The following is a 16,892-nucleotide window of genomic DNA, read 5'->3' as shown; positions in this document are numbered from 1 at the left end:
ACCAAAGCAACTTACCTTGAATGCTCCACACTGTCACACTGTCCATCTGACTAGATCTTGCATTAACTGCCCAGAGATAACTGGTGTTACCACAGGAAAACGCAGCTGTAGCTTGTGACTAGATGTCAGCATGTTGCGCTGTGGGGTTTGGCAATACATGGGGGTGTGTAATAAATAACTGATTTCAGTTTTGTTTTGTTTGTGATGCACCTTTCCTCAATTCTCTGTGCTGTGACAAGGTAGGGAACAGACACAGCTGTGAAGCCTTCTCAGGGAGCTTCAGGACACAGGGAAAGGCACACACATCTGTAAAAACTTTATTTCAAAATCTTTTTATTCAACTGTTATTCAGCAATATACAATACAGTTTATAAACAAATGTCTTACCTTGTTTCCAATCTTCATTTAAAAATAAATATTATTGACAGTGAATATTAATTATGGTAAGATGTACCTTTTTAATTAAAATGTCTCCAAAAGAAATAATTTAATTAAAAAAGAAAAAGGAACTCCAAAATAAACCTAAACACAATAATCTACTAAAAATATTTCCTTTCTTAGGAAGGGCTTTGACCCAACATCTTTACATATTGTCATAAAGATAACTGCTCAACAGTTCGTGCAAAATGAAGAGTCAGAGGAAAGGTTTAGAAAAGAAAAAATATTACATTAAAATAGAGAAATCATAAGTGCCATGCACAGAGCAGGGCTTTACACCATAGAGTCTGGAAACTAGATGCATTATTCTATGTGGTTTACTTTCTGTGGCATCCCCAAAAATATGGTTTTCATCATGCTTCTTTCAGTCTCTTTCTGTCCATCTTTGTAGGTATTTTTTTGTCAGGGGTTTGTTCTATTTTTAAACAGGTTCCTTTTCGTTTGGCTGAGGAGGAATGGAGGAAGTAGTCTGTCAGTGGTTTACTAATAAACGTACAAGCTTATGCAGTATTAACAGGAACATATATAGGAGTGGGTCTGTAGCATAAATAGGTCCTGTACCTAAAAAAGAAAAAGACAAGGGAGAGAAGGAGATTTTATTCTTTATCTTTTCCAATACAGAAGATCAAATGCAGGAGAGCAATATAGGAAGATTTATTTTTATCACTTCAGAGCCAGGGGTCAGAAGCTTAATTTTAATAGTAAAACAGCATCCTCAAGCTATCCAACTCAAATAGCTTTCTCTTCCCCCTCCCAAATCTAACTCCACTTAGGTCATTTCATTATGCGTTACTAATGGTATGCCTAAACTTGGCTTCAGCCAAGTTACCAGCAATTGAGATTTCTATAAATACACCTTAATCTGGTATATAGTTTCTTGAGAAATGACAGGTATCAACCACCCATTACTTTAAAGGGAAATGACAAATGCTGCAGCTGTACTCCTTGATTAACAGGACATGAACCCATTTCATTTGGAATGGGAACAGCAAGACCTTGACATCTTCTTTACCTTTTATAGGAAAGAGCAGAATTTTAAATTAAAAATGTGCACAGGAGCTACAGAAAAACAGAGGTCAGATGTGGAACACATCTGTTACAGTCATTTCTTCCAAACCCAGGGAGGGCAAGACCGCTCCCGCCTCTATGAGGTAAGCTTATGAAGCACGATATAGGGCTGCAGGGGTAGGTATGTAATGCCATCACAGGAAAGCAGGTGCCTGTGACCTTACAGCTGTAGAGGGAGGACGCAGCTTTCCCTGGGCAGGGGCAGTCACCGACGGCTTTGCTCACAGCGAGAAGTGCCACCCATGTCCATACTACAGCTAACAAGGCTCTCCCTGCCTTGTATCCACTTACACTAAGATAGCTGTTCAGGTTTTTAATTTTCTAGTTACCTGTGCCAAAAAGAGGAATTTACTGTGTGCCACCATGGTCCAGCCCCTATCCCTTGTGTGGGAGGGCTGAGCCATGGGGCCGAGGTCCATTGGCCATACTCTGCCAGGAGAGCAGGACACGCTGGCACAGCATGGAGCTCTGGGGCTGCTCCAGCTCTGAAACAGGTCCCCGCTCTACTGCTGGGCAAGGGTGAGAATAGCCCCTTCCTATGGAGAAGTTCTGCTGTCCTGGTGCAGCCTACGGCATTGCTGCAGGGCAAGAGATTACTGCCTTTCATTCCCCAAGCCCCTGCTGAGCCCACACGAACACTGTTTGGGTCCCAAGTGTCAATGGGTGACACCTTTCTAAAGCCATGACATTGCCTAGCGTGTGCAGTTGCCACCAACACTGTAACATGATAATACCGGGCTGCACATCCGTGACTGATGTCTCACGTGGCCGTGGGACGTTTCCACAGGGGTAAATGCGAAAGCAGGAGCCCAGCCAGAGCTTTGCCCTGCAGATGGAGTGCACAGAGGCAGCTGGGGAGAGGCTTCATCAGCGCTGAACATCCTACATACAGGAGTAATCAGTGCCCAAAATACTGACAGCCACCAGGAAAGTTGTGGAGGAATGGTTAGCTGAACGAGGCCATAGTGCTTTGGAGCTGAGCAACTCATGCTACACGCTGCTGAGCAAGCAGGAAGAAAGGCAACTACAAGCAGCTGAGCAAGCAGCTGTGCAAGCAGAAAAAGCGAAACTAAGTTGAAGTTTTGCAGAACTAAGCCAAGAAGCGTGAGCCAATCAGCAAAGCATAATCAGCGCGTGGACAATGCTAGTTAACCAATCACTAAACACTGTGATTCGCGTGAACACATTGTAAACTATATAAGCTTGATGCTTGTCGCAAATAAAGGAGAATGATCATATTCACATTGAAAAGTGTCATTACTCTGGGACGCACTTTCCAATCTGCGCTTAGAAAATCCGATCACCTTCCGACATCTGGTAGCAGAGGATGGTTATGGCGCAACTCTTCAAGAATGCGGTAAGCGCATTATAAGAAGGGATTGGGAAAACAGCGACTGGGAGACGCGCTGCCCCATAAGTGCCCGGGGCAAGACAGCGGAGCAGACTGGCCACCTGCCTCCCAGGGAAGAGCTGCTATCATGGAAAGTGAGGCAGCTGCTACGTTGCTCGCGAGTATACTCTCTAAGAGAGGAGTTGAGACAACGGTGAAACAGCTTTGTAAATTAATTAAGCTGGGACAGTGTTTAGGGCACTTTAAGGACACTCATACTATATTTTCGGTGTCCGAGTGGCGTGAAGTGGGGAATTCGATGTGGGACAAACTTATCGATGGAGATGAAAAGACTGAAAAAGAAATCAAATCCGTGAGGGAGCTGTGGCGGATTGTACTAGACACATTAAAGGCTATGAAGGCAGAACGAGAGATCGCGTGCGCTGCAGCGCAGATGCTTGCCCCAGAGTCTGCCCCCGATCTGCCCAAGCGCGCTGAGAATAAAGTGGGACCTGTTGCCCGATTTTTTGGCTTACCGGCGGTCAAGGGAATGTCGGGGCCCATATGTAAGACTGTAGAGGAGGTAAAAAATCTGGCAGAACAGCATGCGGCTGACTCGCGCACGGGGGGTATCTCCTCTGTCGCCTATGGTAAAGATCCGGAAGTTCCCGATTCGAGGATACAGCTGCAGTCTGACTCCAATGCGGAAGGAACACAGTTAAGAAAGGAGGCAGGACTACAACCGCCCAACCCACAGGGTGGGGAATCCTGTTGTGTTCCGTCGGCTCCACCTTCTTATCCGCCATCGGTCCCACCTCTTTACCCGCCCTTGCCACCCTCAAAAGATTCATCAGGGCCAAGTACGCCACCGTCTGATGATATAAAAAAGACTGTACCAGATATTTCTAAACTTCTGCAGAGTGTGGAAAAAAGATTGAAAGACCTGGAGCTAGTTATGCAGACAGGAAAATCACAAGCAGGAACAATCCTGCCTCCCAATCTCTCCGGACATAATAGTATGACTCGTCCTGGCCGTTGGAGCGGTATTGTACGAGACGTGATATTGGAAGGACAATGGGGGGTTGCCTCTAGCCTGGGGCCTGCAGCTTTTCCTGTGGTGCATGAAAATGGAACAGCAAAATGGGAGCCGCATGATTGGAAAATTTTACAACAGGCAAAAAGCACCATTACACAATACGGGGTAAAGTCTGAGGCGTCGCGACAAATCGTAACATGGATTTTTTCTGCCGATCTTATGTGCCCACATGATTGCCAAAGTTTAATGAGGCTGCTTTTGACACCCACCCAGTTTTTACTTTGGGGATCCTCTTGGTCTCATCGAGCTGCGGCCGCTGCGGCCCAACATCAACAGCTAGGGGATCCTTTGTATGGGGTGACAGCTGAGATGCTCCTAGGGTCAGGGCCATATGGAGATCAACAGGTCCAATTGCAATTCTCGGTAGAGATGTTACGACTGTCTGCTAGGCTTGCACTGGATGCGTTTTTGAGCTTGCCAGGGTCTGGGGCACCATCTTCTGGTACTATACAACAGGGGGCTACAGAACAGTATAGTCACTTTATTGACCGACTGTGGGAGGCGGTTATGAACCACCCTGATTTGGGGGAAGAAAATAAACAGCAAATGTTTTGCATATTGACGTTTGACAACGCTAATAATGCTACAAAGAGTATACTGGCTACATTGCCAAAGGGGGCTGGGGTGGAAGAAATGATTACCCGGGTTGAACGTACTCGAGCCAGAAAGCAAAATGAAGCTATGGCTGCAACTTTACAGGCGGCCGTAAAGGAAGTAGTTCAGCCCCTGGCGGCAGCTGTACAGTCAAGGACCCCCCCTAGAGCCGTGCCATTCCGTGGAATGTGTTACCGTTGTGGGGAACAAGGGCATAGCAAACGTAATTGTCGTACCGCTGTATGGTGTGATAAATGCCAAAAGAATACCCATGCTACCCGAGCTTGTTACTTGGGAAACTCCAAAAGGAGCGCGAAGGGGGGTCGCCTGCAGAAATAAGTGTCTTCTCCACAACACAACCGCCCGGATTCTTTGCTAAACATGGGCCAGCCACCCCAGAAAGCCTGGGGGTTGACCTGGAAACAACAATAGATGTTACATTGACTGATACCGAAGTCTGTAAAATTCCAAGCAATGCAGACGGTCCCCTTACTATAAGGGGCGGGAGGATAGGAGGTCTGTTATTGGGGCGGTCCTCAGCAGGAATAAAGGGACTTATTGTCATACCAGGGGTAATTGATGCAGACTTTACAGGGCAAATTCATATTATGGCTTATACGTTAAGTCCTCCCTTGTTTGTGCCGAAAGGTAGTAGAATTGCTCAGATATTAGCTTTTGAAAGCCCTATTTTAACCCGATCAGTAAGTCAAACCCAAAGAGGTGACAGCGGTTTCGGCTCTACCGGGCCAGCAGTGTGTTTCACTACCAAATTAAGCCAAAGACCTGTAGAGCATGTTGTCTTTCAACAGGGAGAATCGGTGATAAAAATCCAAGCCATGTTAGATACGGGAGCTGATGTGACCATCGTTAACCATTCAGTATGGCCTAAAGATTGGGAACTTATAATATCAAAAGCCTCGATTGCTGGGGTTGGTGGTCAATCCACTTCATACATGAGCAGGAAGCCAGTGCAAATAAGTTTTTCTGAAGGACAGCGAGTGAACATGAGAGTACATGTCATGCCACTTCCCGGAGGGCTAGAAGCTTTGATAGGCAGAGATGTTTTGAGTCAAATAGGAGCTGTGTTAACCACTGCGCATTTTTAGAGATGGCCACTGGAGAGCAATCGCCCAACCCTCCACTTACATGGCTCTCAAATGAGCCTGTATGGGTTGACCAGTGGCCCATGACTGAAGAGCGGTTGCAAATAATGAAACAATTAGTAGCTGAACAATTGGATTTTGGGCACATTAAACCCTCAGTGAGTCCATGGAATACTCCTGTTTTTGTTATTCCAAAGAAAAATGGGAAATGGAGGCTACTACATGACCTCAGGAAGATAAATGCTCAAATGCTACCTATGGGAGCATTGCAACCTGGGATGCCTTCGCCATCTATGCTGCCAGCAGAATGGCATGTGTTAATAGTCGATCTTAAAGACTGCTTTTTTACCATTCCATTACATGCACAAGATACACAACGGTTTGCGTTTTCGATACCGTCGATTAATAAAGCAGAACCCTCGGAGCGTTATGAATGGGTTGTTTTACCACAAGGAATGAAGAACTCACCTACACTTTGTCAGATGTATGTCTCATGGGCACTGAAACCATTGCGGAAAAGGTGGCCTAATACCATCATTTATCATTACATGGACGGTATCTTGTGTTGTTAGGAACAGCCGTTCACAGGAGCCCACATACAGCAGATGACTAAAATATTGGAAGAAAAAGGACTTGTAATAGCTCCAGAAAAGGTTCAAAAGTCAGCCCCTTGGAAATACTTGGGATGGACAATTGAGGATGCAAAAATTAGACCTCAGAAACTAACACTGGACACTCCTCTGAAGACGTTGAAAGACGTACAAACAGTCTTAGGAGATATACAGTGGATCTGGAACTGTGCCGGTATTTCTAATGCTGATATCCAGCCTTTAGTAGAGCTACTCCGGGGAACAAACCCAGCGGCGGGCATTACAGTGACAAAAGAGCACCATGTGCAACTTCAACGTATAATAGACAAATTATCCACCGCATGGTCAGCGCGACGCATCTTGGAACTGCCAATCTCCCTGTTACTTTGTAATTTCAGCGACTCTCCGTTTGCTGTCATTTGTCAGTGGCAAAACAAAAAGGGGGAATTGAAGGGGGATAACCGTGCCACTGACAAGGGACAGGAGCAAGGATTGAAAGTGATGCCTAAGAATCAGAACCCAAAAAGACTTCAAAAGAATTCCACATTTTTTAACGTTTTAGAATGGATCTTTTTGCGGGTGCAGCCGGTGTTTAGCATACAATCGCGGCCAGAAGCAATAGGAGAATTAATCAGGAAGGGCCGGTCGCGGGTCCTGGAATTAACAGGACGAGAGCCCAATGACATCAGTGTACCTATCAGTGCGGTAGACCTAGAATGGTGGCTGCAGAATTCTTTACCCATTCAAGAAGCGTTATTGGGATTCGCTGGTAATGTCCATTCGCAGCAACCATCAGGGAAGTTATGGCAAGTTATAGCAAGAAATAAGTGGCTGGAAAGGCCTAAGGTAGTAAAGGATCCAATCCCTGAAGGAATAACAGTATATACAGATGCAGGGAAACGAACCAAACAGGCTGTTTGCGTTTGGCAGGAAGCCACGCAGTGGAAAAGGCATCTTTTAGAAGGAAAAGTAGAAGATACCTTGCAGACTTTAGAGTTAAGTGCGGTGATATGGGCTCTAGGACACTGGTTGGATAAGCCGATAAATGTGGTAACAGATTCCTTGTATGTGGTGGGTGTAGTGTCCCGAATCCAAGACGCCTTGATTAGGGAATCAAAAAACCCACAATTAGGCATCTTGTTTATCCGTTTGCGGTCAATAATTTCCCAAAGAACTGCACCGTGTGCTGTCATTCATATACGCAGTCATCAATGGAATCTAGGGCTAGGGCAAGGTAACCAGTTAGCTGACAACCTGGTCAGCGCTGTGAGCCACATGCCACCAATGAGTAAATTTCAACAGGCCAGACAAGCCCATGAAATGTTTCACCATAATGCAAAGGGGTTAAGACGACAATATGGATTGTCGGATAATGAGGCTCGCTCTATTATTCAGTCATGCCCGCGATGTGGCAATCATGGCCCGGGCATCGGGCTTGGGGTAAATCCAAAGGGCCTCAAGGCCTTAGAGCTCTGGCAAATAGATGTCACTCATATCCCAGAATTTGGACGTCTTAAGTATGTACACGTTACCGTGGACACCTTTTCTAAGGTGGTGTGGGCCACAGCGCTGCCAGGGGAAAAGGCTCAACAGGTGTGTAAACATCTCCTCGCTTGTTTTGCTGCGTTGGGAGTACCAGAACAAATAAAAACTGACAACGGTCCAGCCTATACGAGTGCAAAACTGAGGTCATTTCTAATGACCTGGGGAGTTAAACATATCACCGGTATACCACACTCCCCAACAGGGCAAAGTATGATAGAACGTACGCATCATGTTCTTAAGGATTATCTAAAAAAGCAGAAGAATGAAGAAATGGACCCCAAGGTGAGGTTAGATAAAGTGTTATTTACGCTGAATTACTTATGTTTAATGGGGGACAAAGAAGAACCGCCCATAATAATTCATCACCAGAATTTAAAGTTTAACCAGCAAACTACTATACCAGGTTTTAAGGTAATGTACCGGGACCCTGCCACCGGTGTATGGAAAGGACCTGTTTCTGTAATTTTTAATGGTAGAGGTTATATGTGTGTTTCTACAGATAACGGACCACTTTGGGTGCCAAGCAGAGCAGTGAAAGCTGCAACATCCACCTCGCAGATGGAACCCAACAACATATAACCTACGGTGGTTACGAATTATGAACATTTTGCAATATATTAACAGAGATCAAGTGTGTTGTGAGAATTGCAAACGGTGTCGCCCTTGGGTATTATGTCAGTGTTATACCTGTGAAAGGAAATGGTGGGTGCGGCTTAACTATGCCCAAAGGTGTTGTGATTCATGTTACCAACAAGAGTTAGACACACATAAGATTTTGTTAATTACAGGTCACGCAGTAGCTTTGACGCTTGCCTATGTTAATGATGCTAATAGCTGGATTAGCTTGACATATGATAGAGCTAAAGACCTTTGTTTATTAGCTGTGGAATGTAAAAATAAGAATCTGGTACCAGAAATTTGAAAAGTTCCCAAAGATCGATGGGAAGAGACGAAAAGGAGATGTGAGAAACGATTTGCTTGGAAAAAGAAGTACGAGGGTAATAAATAGAATAGACTAACGTAATGAGTTCGAAAGGTATGAGTGTTTGGTGGCCAATCATAATCTGGAATACAATTTTCTTATTAACAGTAATAAAGGGGACCTATACATTGCATACCATTAAACCGCGAGAAAACTTAGGGGTAACGTGGGCAAATAGGACTGGCAAAACATCATTTTGTTTATCATTGGCCTCCGCTACTGAGCCTTTTCGAACTTGTTTAATAGGAGTACCTGGGTTTCAGTACAGCAGTTTTGGTAACTATAGTACAGGCGACTGCTCGAATGTGACCGCCGTAAGCAATTGTTCAGCGCTCTTAATCAACAGGCTAAACAAAACCTTACCATGGGACCCTCAGGAATTAGACTTGTTAGGCTCTCTACGTATTGGTAACACCTCTCAGAACTGGACCCAAACCTGTTTTATAATAGGGGGCCCAGGACAGACAGGTCATAAACTATTATAGGCAGCAGAACTGGACGGGATGGACCAACATCACACCGCATGCTCGCCAATATAACTATCAAGACGCAGGCGATTTTTGTGGTACCAATGATAGCAGCAGACAGGGATTAGGGGCCGCTGGCGCTGAGACCCTGGGATCTCGTTTACATATATGGAATAATGGTACCCCAAAAGCTCTACCCCCGGAGGTGTTTTTAATATGTGGAGACAGAGCCTGGCAAGGAATCCCCGCCAACGCTTTTGGAGGTCCATGCTATTTAGGGAAACTGGCTCTTTTAGCCCCTGGGGAGGATTGGTGGAAAAACGTTTCAAGTAGTAATACAGGGGTCCGAAAAAGGCGAAGTGTTTCAGGCTTACCCCCTGACTGTAATGATAAGGTAACGTTGCCAAGTTTGACGGAAAAGGCGTTTCTTTCTTTCCTTATTCCTGGGGCTGCTGCAGGTAGAGCATTAAATGAGCTAGGGAAGCTAGCCTGTTGGGCAGAGAAACAGGCGAATGTAACTACAAAAGTGCTAGAAACCTTGCTTGAAGATCAAAATAGTTTACGGCATGCTATTTTACAAGACAGAGCAGCGATTGACTTTTTGCTGTTGGCCCAGGGACATGGTTGTGAAGATTTTGAAGGAATGTGCTGTTTTAATTTATCCGATCATGGGGCTTCAGTGCATAAACAAATACAGTGGTTGAAAGATCACACGGGAAAAATTCAGCAGGAGCATGGGTTTTTAGACGATTGGCTTACAAAATTATTTGGAGCGCTACCACAATGGCTGATAGGTTTAATAAAGGAAGGTTTACGCATTTTAATTATACTATTATTGCTATGTTTAGGCTTTTGTATTGTATTTAGCTGTGTTAAACGAACAATTATGAAAACTATTGACCAAGCATGGCTTGCTCAAAAGAAAGAAGGGGGAATTGTGGAGGAATGGTTAGCTGAACGAGGCCATAGTGCTTTGGAGCTGAGCAACTCATGCTCCACGCTGCTGAGCAAGCAGGAAGAAAGGCAACTACAAGCAGCTGAGCAAGCAGCTGTGCAAGCAGAAAAAGCGAAACTAAGTTGAAGTTTTGCAGAACTAAGCCAAGAAGCGTGAGCCAATCAGCAAAGCATAATCAGCGCGTGGACAATGCTAGTTAACCAATCACTAAACACTGTGATTCGCGTGAACACATTGTAAACTATATAAGCTTGATGCTTGTCGCAAATAAAGGAGAATGATCATATTCACATTGAAAAGTGTCATTACTCCGGGACGCACTTTCCAATCTGCGCTTAGAAAATCCGATTACCTTCCGACAGAAAGTGACTGTCAGAGCCACTTTACAAAGCGTGAAAGCTTTCAAAAAGTAAGTGTGTGTGCGCGCGCGCTCTGAAAAAGGAATCAGGCCACTTCTATTTCAGAAACTCGCTTCAGACACCCTAATGCAAATACTTTAGTCTGGGTCTGTAGGAGATATGAGTCTCTCTCAGTTGTGGCATGATCAAGGGAAATACCTCAAACAGTTCCTGAGTAAACCACTGCTCTTGGGCTGCCTCGTAATCTATATACACCTCACCAGCAAAGCTACAGTATTATTATCCAATATAAAAAAATAGTTCATAGTAACGTGGTGTGCAATTGAGGAACTCAAGAAATGTCCCCATAGTGCTATCTCATAGATGCCTAGACTGTGTGGAGATTATTTAGTTATTAAGGTTTTAATTAAATCCTTGCATGCACAAACATGTGGCTAAGGATTGCCTACATAGCAACAGCAAGGCATTAAGATGAATACAGGATTTTTCTTTTTAAAGCTGAAAATCATTACAAACACAATTAACTCAGGTAACTAAAAGAGTAACTCATTAAATTCTTGCAAAAAGACACTAAAAGTGCGTGCAGGAAAGTGCACAACAGCTGCTAAAGCTCAGGTTCCTGGCCAGCACACGGAACAGATAGCCCCGAACATTCTTGCTGCTCTGAGGCAGCAATGCAGGAGCTCGCAAGCTCGGACTTGCCTTCCCTGCCCAGGAACCTGCGGAGCCGAGGTGCAAGGAGGGTCTGCCCCTAGAGACCTGCAGGCAGGATAAGCAATCCCCTTCGCTGTGCTGAAAGGGTGAGGGCAGCGGGAGCTCTGCCTGTGGTGATGCCAACCCTGCCAGACTTCCCAGCTTCTGTGCCAGCCTGGGAGCAAACAGGGCTGTGACAGCCATTCCCCAGCCTCAGGGACCTCCCTCCTCCAGCAAGTCCCACTGTTCCCTTAAAAATATGCAGTCAATTCACAAATATATTATACCCTACAGTTTTAGCAAGACTAAAACCCTAACAACAAATCTACCTACACCAGCAAGAGAAAACACCTTGCTGACTGGGAAGGCGGAAGGTAATCCCCCATTTTCTATCCATCTCTGTGCCTGACATGCTACGTGGTATCTGAAGACACACTGCTTATTCACAAATCGCAGTCACTGGCACAACGGACCCATACTTCCAGTCAGCACATCCCCATTTCCAAGCTGTCAGATGGCTTTTCTCGCTTCTGGGACATGGCACAGCTGCAAGAACGCCAGCCCAGGATGGTCCCCATGTGCTATCGCGGTCCCCGGTGCCCGGGGATGGCAAGGGCAGCCTGGCAGCCGCCAACACTCCTGGCAGCTGCCCACAGCTCACAGGTGCCGAATTCGTGCCAATTCCACACCTGCCCACCACTGCAGTGAAGATCTGGCCTTGGGTATTTATTATACTCAAACCTGAGGGTAGTGAGAACCCATATTTTCCTGCCAGGGCTGAACCCGTTCTTTCAATGAACAGGACTCGAATTTGAGGAGATGCTGCCAGTTACTCAAAAAGAAAGCTGCACTTTTGTAAGGGGGAAATCCCCCTGGAAACGCTGAGGAACTCAACCTGGAGAAAGGGGCTCTTGTAGCTCAAGTGCTCTTACAACCACAGGATTGTTCCTGTTTTGAATGGAAAGCAGTATTTATCACAACTCCATGCAGTAAAAACATCATTCCTACACCAGTTTTACCTTTATGTACTAGTTTTAGTTTAAATCTCAGTGCAGGACTGTGAGTTAATGCAACAGTCCAAATTTTTTGTCTTTTGCTCTTGTAGAAATTGCATTGTTTTTAACCTACGTTCTCCATCTTCTTCATTTGACAGCAGAACATGAGTTCAGAGTCTGTTAACAGAATCTTAGCAGTTAAGTAAAATATATTTAAAAAAAAATTTGAAAGCAATTATTCTTTCTGAACACCAAATACAAGCTTTTTTTTCATACTGATTCAGTGTTATTCTGTTCTAAGACTTCAGGCAGTAGAAGCAGATGCACAGAACTTCAGAATTCTCCTCCCTCTGAACATAAGCAGACACAAAAATATAATTTCCAGTAATTTCTCCCTGTTTAGTTAACCCAAACCCTTTTCATTATAGTTAGTATTGTTTATAAACAAGCTAGACTTGGTGTCCTCAAGCCTGCTTTTACTGCAGTAGTGGAAGTCTTGACTTTTACTTAATAAATTGCTATATTTGTAGATGTAAACAAACAGAATGTGGTCTTGACCACAAGGATCTGGACATGCGGTAGACCCAGATTTGAGAACAGAGAGTTTCTAGCCAGAGACTTTAAATCAGGCTTACACAGTTACTTACAGACACTTACGAGAAAATATTTATATTTTGAATATTCATTTGATGTTTTGTTATTGTAAGCTTATTTATCACTACACAGATTTACAATTTTGCTTTTAAATTATTTATATGCACATGGCTTAGAAGGAAAGTCTACCACTAAGCAGAACAATAACAAATTGTTCTGTTTGTGTATGGTGAATTGCTCTCTGGCATCACTCATCCTTCTTTTCGATTTACAACATAATAATGTTTTACTGTAGTTTTCTATTTAATAATTTGTTTCGTGCAAGCATTCATCAAAGTTTGACTTAGAACAGTTCATCCAATTGAAAACAATCATTAATTAACGAAGTGGCTTGTGACACATGGAAAAAATGGGATGATTCTTTTACAAGCTATATTTAACCAATGGCCAAAAAGCACAGTTTCCAGCAGTTTCCTATTTTCCTTCCCAGAATGAATCTGAGAAGTTCCCTGATGTTTCTGTCTGAGGTGGTGGCAAAATGCAGTGCCCCATATAATAAAAAGCTGAACAACATCAGTCGTCTATTTTCCTTGAAAGATAAGGTAACACCAAAATTTGACTGCCTATTCATGATGGAGCTGGGACCCCGGTTGGCAGTATCACAAGACATTTCTCTGTAGTGGCTTTTATGCAGTGACCTGTTAGCCTCAGACTGTTCCCTTACAGAACAATATTCAATTAAAACTCTCAAGCCTGGCATTTCATTAAGAGGTGAGGGATCAAACTGGCCATAGAGATTGATTTATCCTCTCAATCCAGAAACTTTAGACTGTGCTTGAGACACATTCTTGGAAAAACTGCTCCTACTATCTCGTATCTATGGAAAAAATAGGGTTTTATGTGGGTTGTTGGTCAAGGATCATTACAGGCAATAACATCCTAGATAAAACAAATTCTCTCTCACTGACATACATTTGGAGCACTTCCACTGAATTGAAGGGAATTTACCAAACTTCAGATCTAAGAGCTTCTTAGAAGTTTTTAATTAAAAAGACACAATTACTAAAGTCACTATACACTTACTGAACTGAAGAGATAATAAGCTACACCACATTAGAATTACTCCACAGTCTGAGACCTGATCTTATAAGCTGGATATATTCTTCTTCCACTCTTAAACACCTACAGCACAATTCACACACTGCATCTTTGCTATCGGGTTTTTTTAAAAGGCTTTTAACCAGTGCCTTAAACTTCCTACTCCTCACTAAGTGCTAATTCTCCAGGATGGCATGCAGAAGTGTACCCAGAGCCTGTGCTAACTTTAGCACACTCTCCCAGCTAAACCCAAGAGCGCTGCATGTAACGTGAGGTGCTCTTGTTAAAAAAAGTATGTGGTACTATGGAAATCTATGCAAAAATACTAAACTATGGGGTCCCCATTGCTCCTGGCTTTCAGCTGGCTGTGGATCATCATGCCTAGGCACAACTAGAAACAGCTCCTGAGCTGCCTTTTGGTGTTGCTAATTTTGGCAATGGTGAGTTCCCACGTATTTGTAAGCAACTAGATGGGATCTGCTCACCACTGAACCTGCCTAGAAGGTATGATGACAAAATTAGTTTTCTACCCACTACACATTTTTATTTATGATTTGCTGAATTTTGGAACAGCTTTCCATAACTAATCTGAAAAAAAATGCCTCATAGAAGTCAGCATGTGTATCTATTTCTACACAACCGTGCAGATATAAGCTAGTGATCCGGCTTTCTTCCTTCATCCATGCCATAAAGGTTTTTAAGGTCAAGAGTACATCTTCTCATGCAGCTGGGTGAAACTATCAGCATTGCCCTCCACAGCCTTCTTCTTGAAAATGCCCACATTTCACTTTCTTTATCAACACCATAGCCTCAAACTCTCCAGGAAATTGAAACCAGTTTTACGGGCCCAAAGACACTGGCCAGAGTTTTGTAAAACTGTATCATCATTTTAGGTCTTCTCAGTTACACCTGAGTTTCACCATTTGTCTACCTTCTCTCTTAAGACATGCACTGCTATGTTCAGGCCTATATTTAGAAGTGAATTGCCAAAACACTGTGTAACAAGGGTAACTGAAAGCCACTCCTATCCTAATTTTGGAAACTCAACAGGTTTTAGTATTTCAAACAAGATTCCCTTTGCATTTGGAGTATTTAGTACTTCTGAAATGACCATGTTTGACTTGCCCATACCTGTATCTATTTACATGCTGGGCTGAACTCATGTGACTGAACGTAGAGGTAAGGTAGAATTTAAAGCTTGATAACTCTACAGAGGCTGCATACAAGGCAGCATGATGCAAATTTCCAGCATAGGTGGAAAAATAAGTATGTGTATTTCAAAAAAATCCAATTCTTTGTAGCAGCCTGGTTCTTAATTTTGATTGTTCTTGAAGTGACATCTGAAAAAGCCCGTCTAGGACAGAAAACTGGTGTTTTAGTGGTAAACCACAGCACGGGTAGCAAGAAGGCATGGGAATTGCTGCATATTGACAGGCATGACAGATCTGTTAAGGAGACCAGCGGAACCTTGTTTTCTTGAGAAGCAGCATCTTCTAGCTCCCAGCACATTTCAACCGACATACTTAACCCCCACTTTGAGGTCAGGTACCTCATATAGTTATGGACAGATTAGAAAACAAAGAAATTGGATGGCAAGGAGAGGGAGGTGTAGCCATGCAAGGAAAGAAAGTAATGCAGAAAGAAAACTTTCATTCTGATATGAAGCTAAGAAAAGAGAAAGATCCCTTCTGCAGTGTTGATTTTCTAAAGTACTGCAGTGCTTTGCTGGAAGTCAGTCTGTGTGAGTGGCTGTGGGACAGGACAGATGCAGGAATTGGTAGAGGAGTTGGGTATATGTTTCTTAAGGCACTTGCAATTATTGAGGTGGATTTCTGATCACATTAGAGCTCATTTCAACTGAGACTTATTAAGGCCAAATTGTTCTCAAAATACTAGGACTGACAATCCCTTCCAAACATGCATATGGTACACGGATCAGTCCAGTGCTCAATCATCCTCTATGGAGGCTCTTCCCTTTTTCTCCTGGATTGTAAAGACATTATAAGACATAAGCTACAGGATTAGATGGACAATTGATCTGATCCAGTCTGGCAGTTGCTGCATGTCTGCATGGCAAGACATTTTTGTATTAAACACAGCTACTAACAAACACAAAGAGGGGTAGTTAAACTAATGGATTTGTGAATGTATGGAAGTCCTTACCAGGTAGAGAGCAAGAAATACTTCTACCTTTATCAAAAATATTTCTACTTTTTAGGTTACCAGAGAAATACGCAGTTTCATTGTCAATAGGCTGGTGAAAACTCATCTCCCACTACAGTTACAAGAAGTAGGGACACACAATACAGGGAACAGGTGGTACATTTTCTCTCAATATCCCTACTTCCCTTCTGTGGTAGCCAAAGATGTATAGAGCAGTCAGCAGTCTTACTGAAAGCCTCACTCCACTTCTTCCAAATGCTACATTTGACTATGAGAACTGCTGTATTGAAAGAAGGTGGTGCCTCCGGAAAGCTCAGCAGAGCAGCAGCTGAGCTGATTCACATGGAGCCGGACCCTCGAGCAGCTGCCCTTGGGATCTGCCCTACACTGGAGACAGCCAAATAAACTGCCCAACGACTCCAAATATCCACTCTTGGAGAAATTAAAGAAAAACTTCAAGAAAACACCAAGACATGCCTCAAGAAAACACCAACACTAATTTCTAACAAGCTCCAAAAGGAAACACTGCTATAGACAGTGTCCATGTAGAATAGGAACGCATCCTGAATACTTAAAAAGAGTCATTCATTCTGTATAGATTTTAGAGCTTCAATACTTTATATTGGTCTGCATTTAAATAAGCCAGTAACTGTCCTCTTTTGAGACCTGCAGCTGGTCTCTACTTTATAGTACGTTCCCATAAACAGATTTCTGCTTTGGTATCTGTGAGATGATCTCTCCTCAGCAAATACCTTATTAAAGAGACCCAAAACATGCAGGTATGGATTTGTTTCATTTCCAGAATTTTCTGCAGTCCCATGA

At 43.6% G+C, this 16,892-nt stretch overlaps 1 protein-coding gene across 1 annotated transcript in view; it reads right to left on the bottom strand.

Moving 5' to 3' along the window:
• Positions 1-834: 834 nt before the first annotated feature.
• VSTM2B (V-set and transmembrane domain containing 2B) overlaps positions 835-16,892 on the bottom strand; it is a 28,541-nt gene continuing 12,483 nt past the window's right edge. Inside the window, 1 exon segment of the mRNA XM_059824952.1 lies at positions 835-999. Within this exon segment, the coding sequence (XP_059680935.1) occupies positions 911-999 (89 nt within the window). The 3' untranslated portion in view covers positions 835-910.

Source organism: Gavia stellata, chromosome 15 (assembly GCF_030936135.1).
Source record: "Gavia stellata isolate bGavSte3 chromosome 15, bGavSte3.hap2, whole genome shotgun sequence".
Taxonomy (NCBI): domain Eukaryota; kingdom Metazoa; phylum Chordata; class Aves; order Gaviiformes; family Gaviidae; genus Gavia; species Gavia stellata.
Note: the sequence above shows the minus strand (reverse complement) of the source record. Positions and strands in the feature narration are given on the sequence as shown.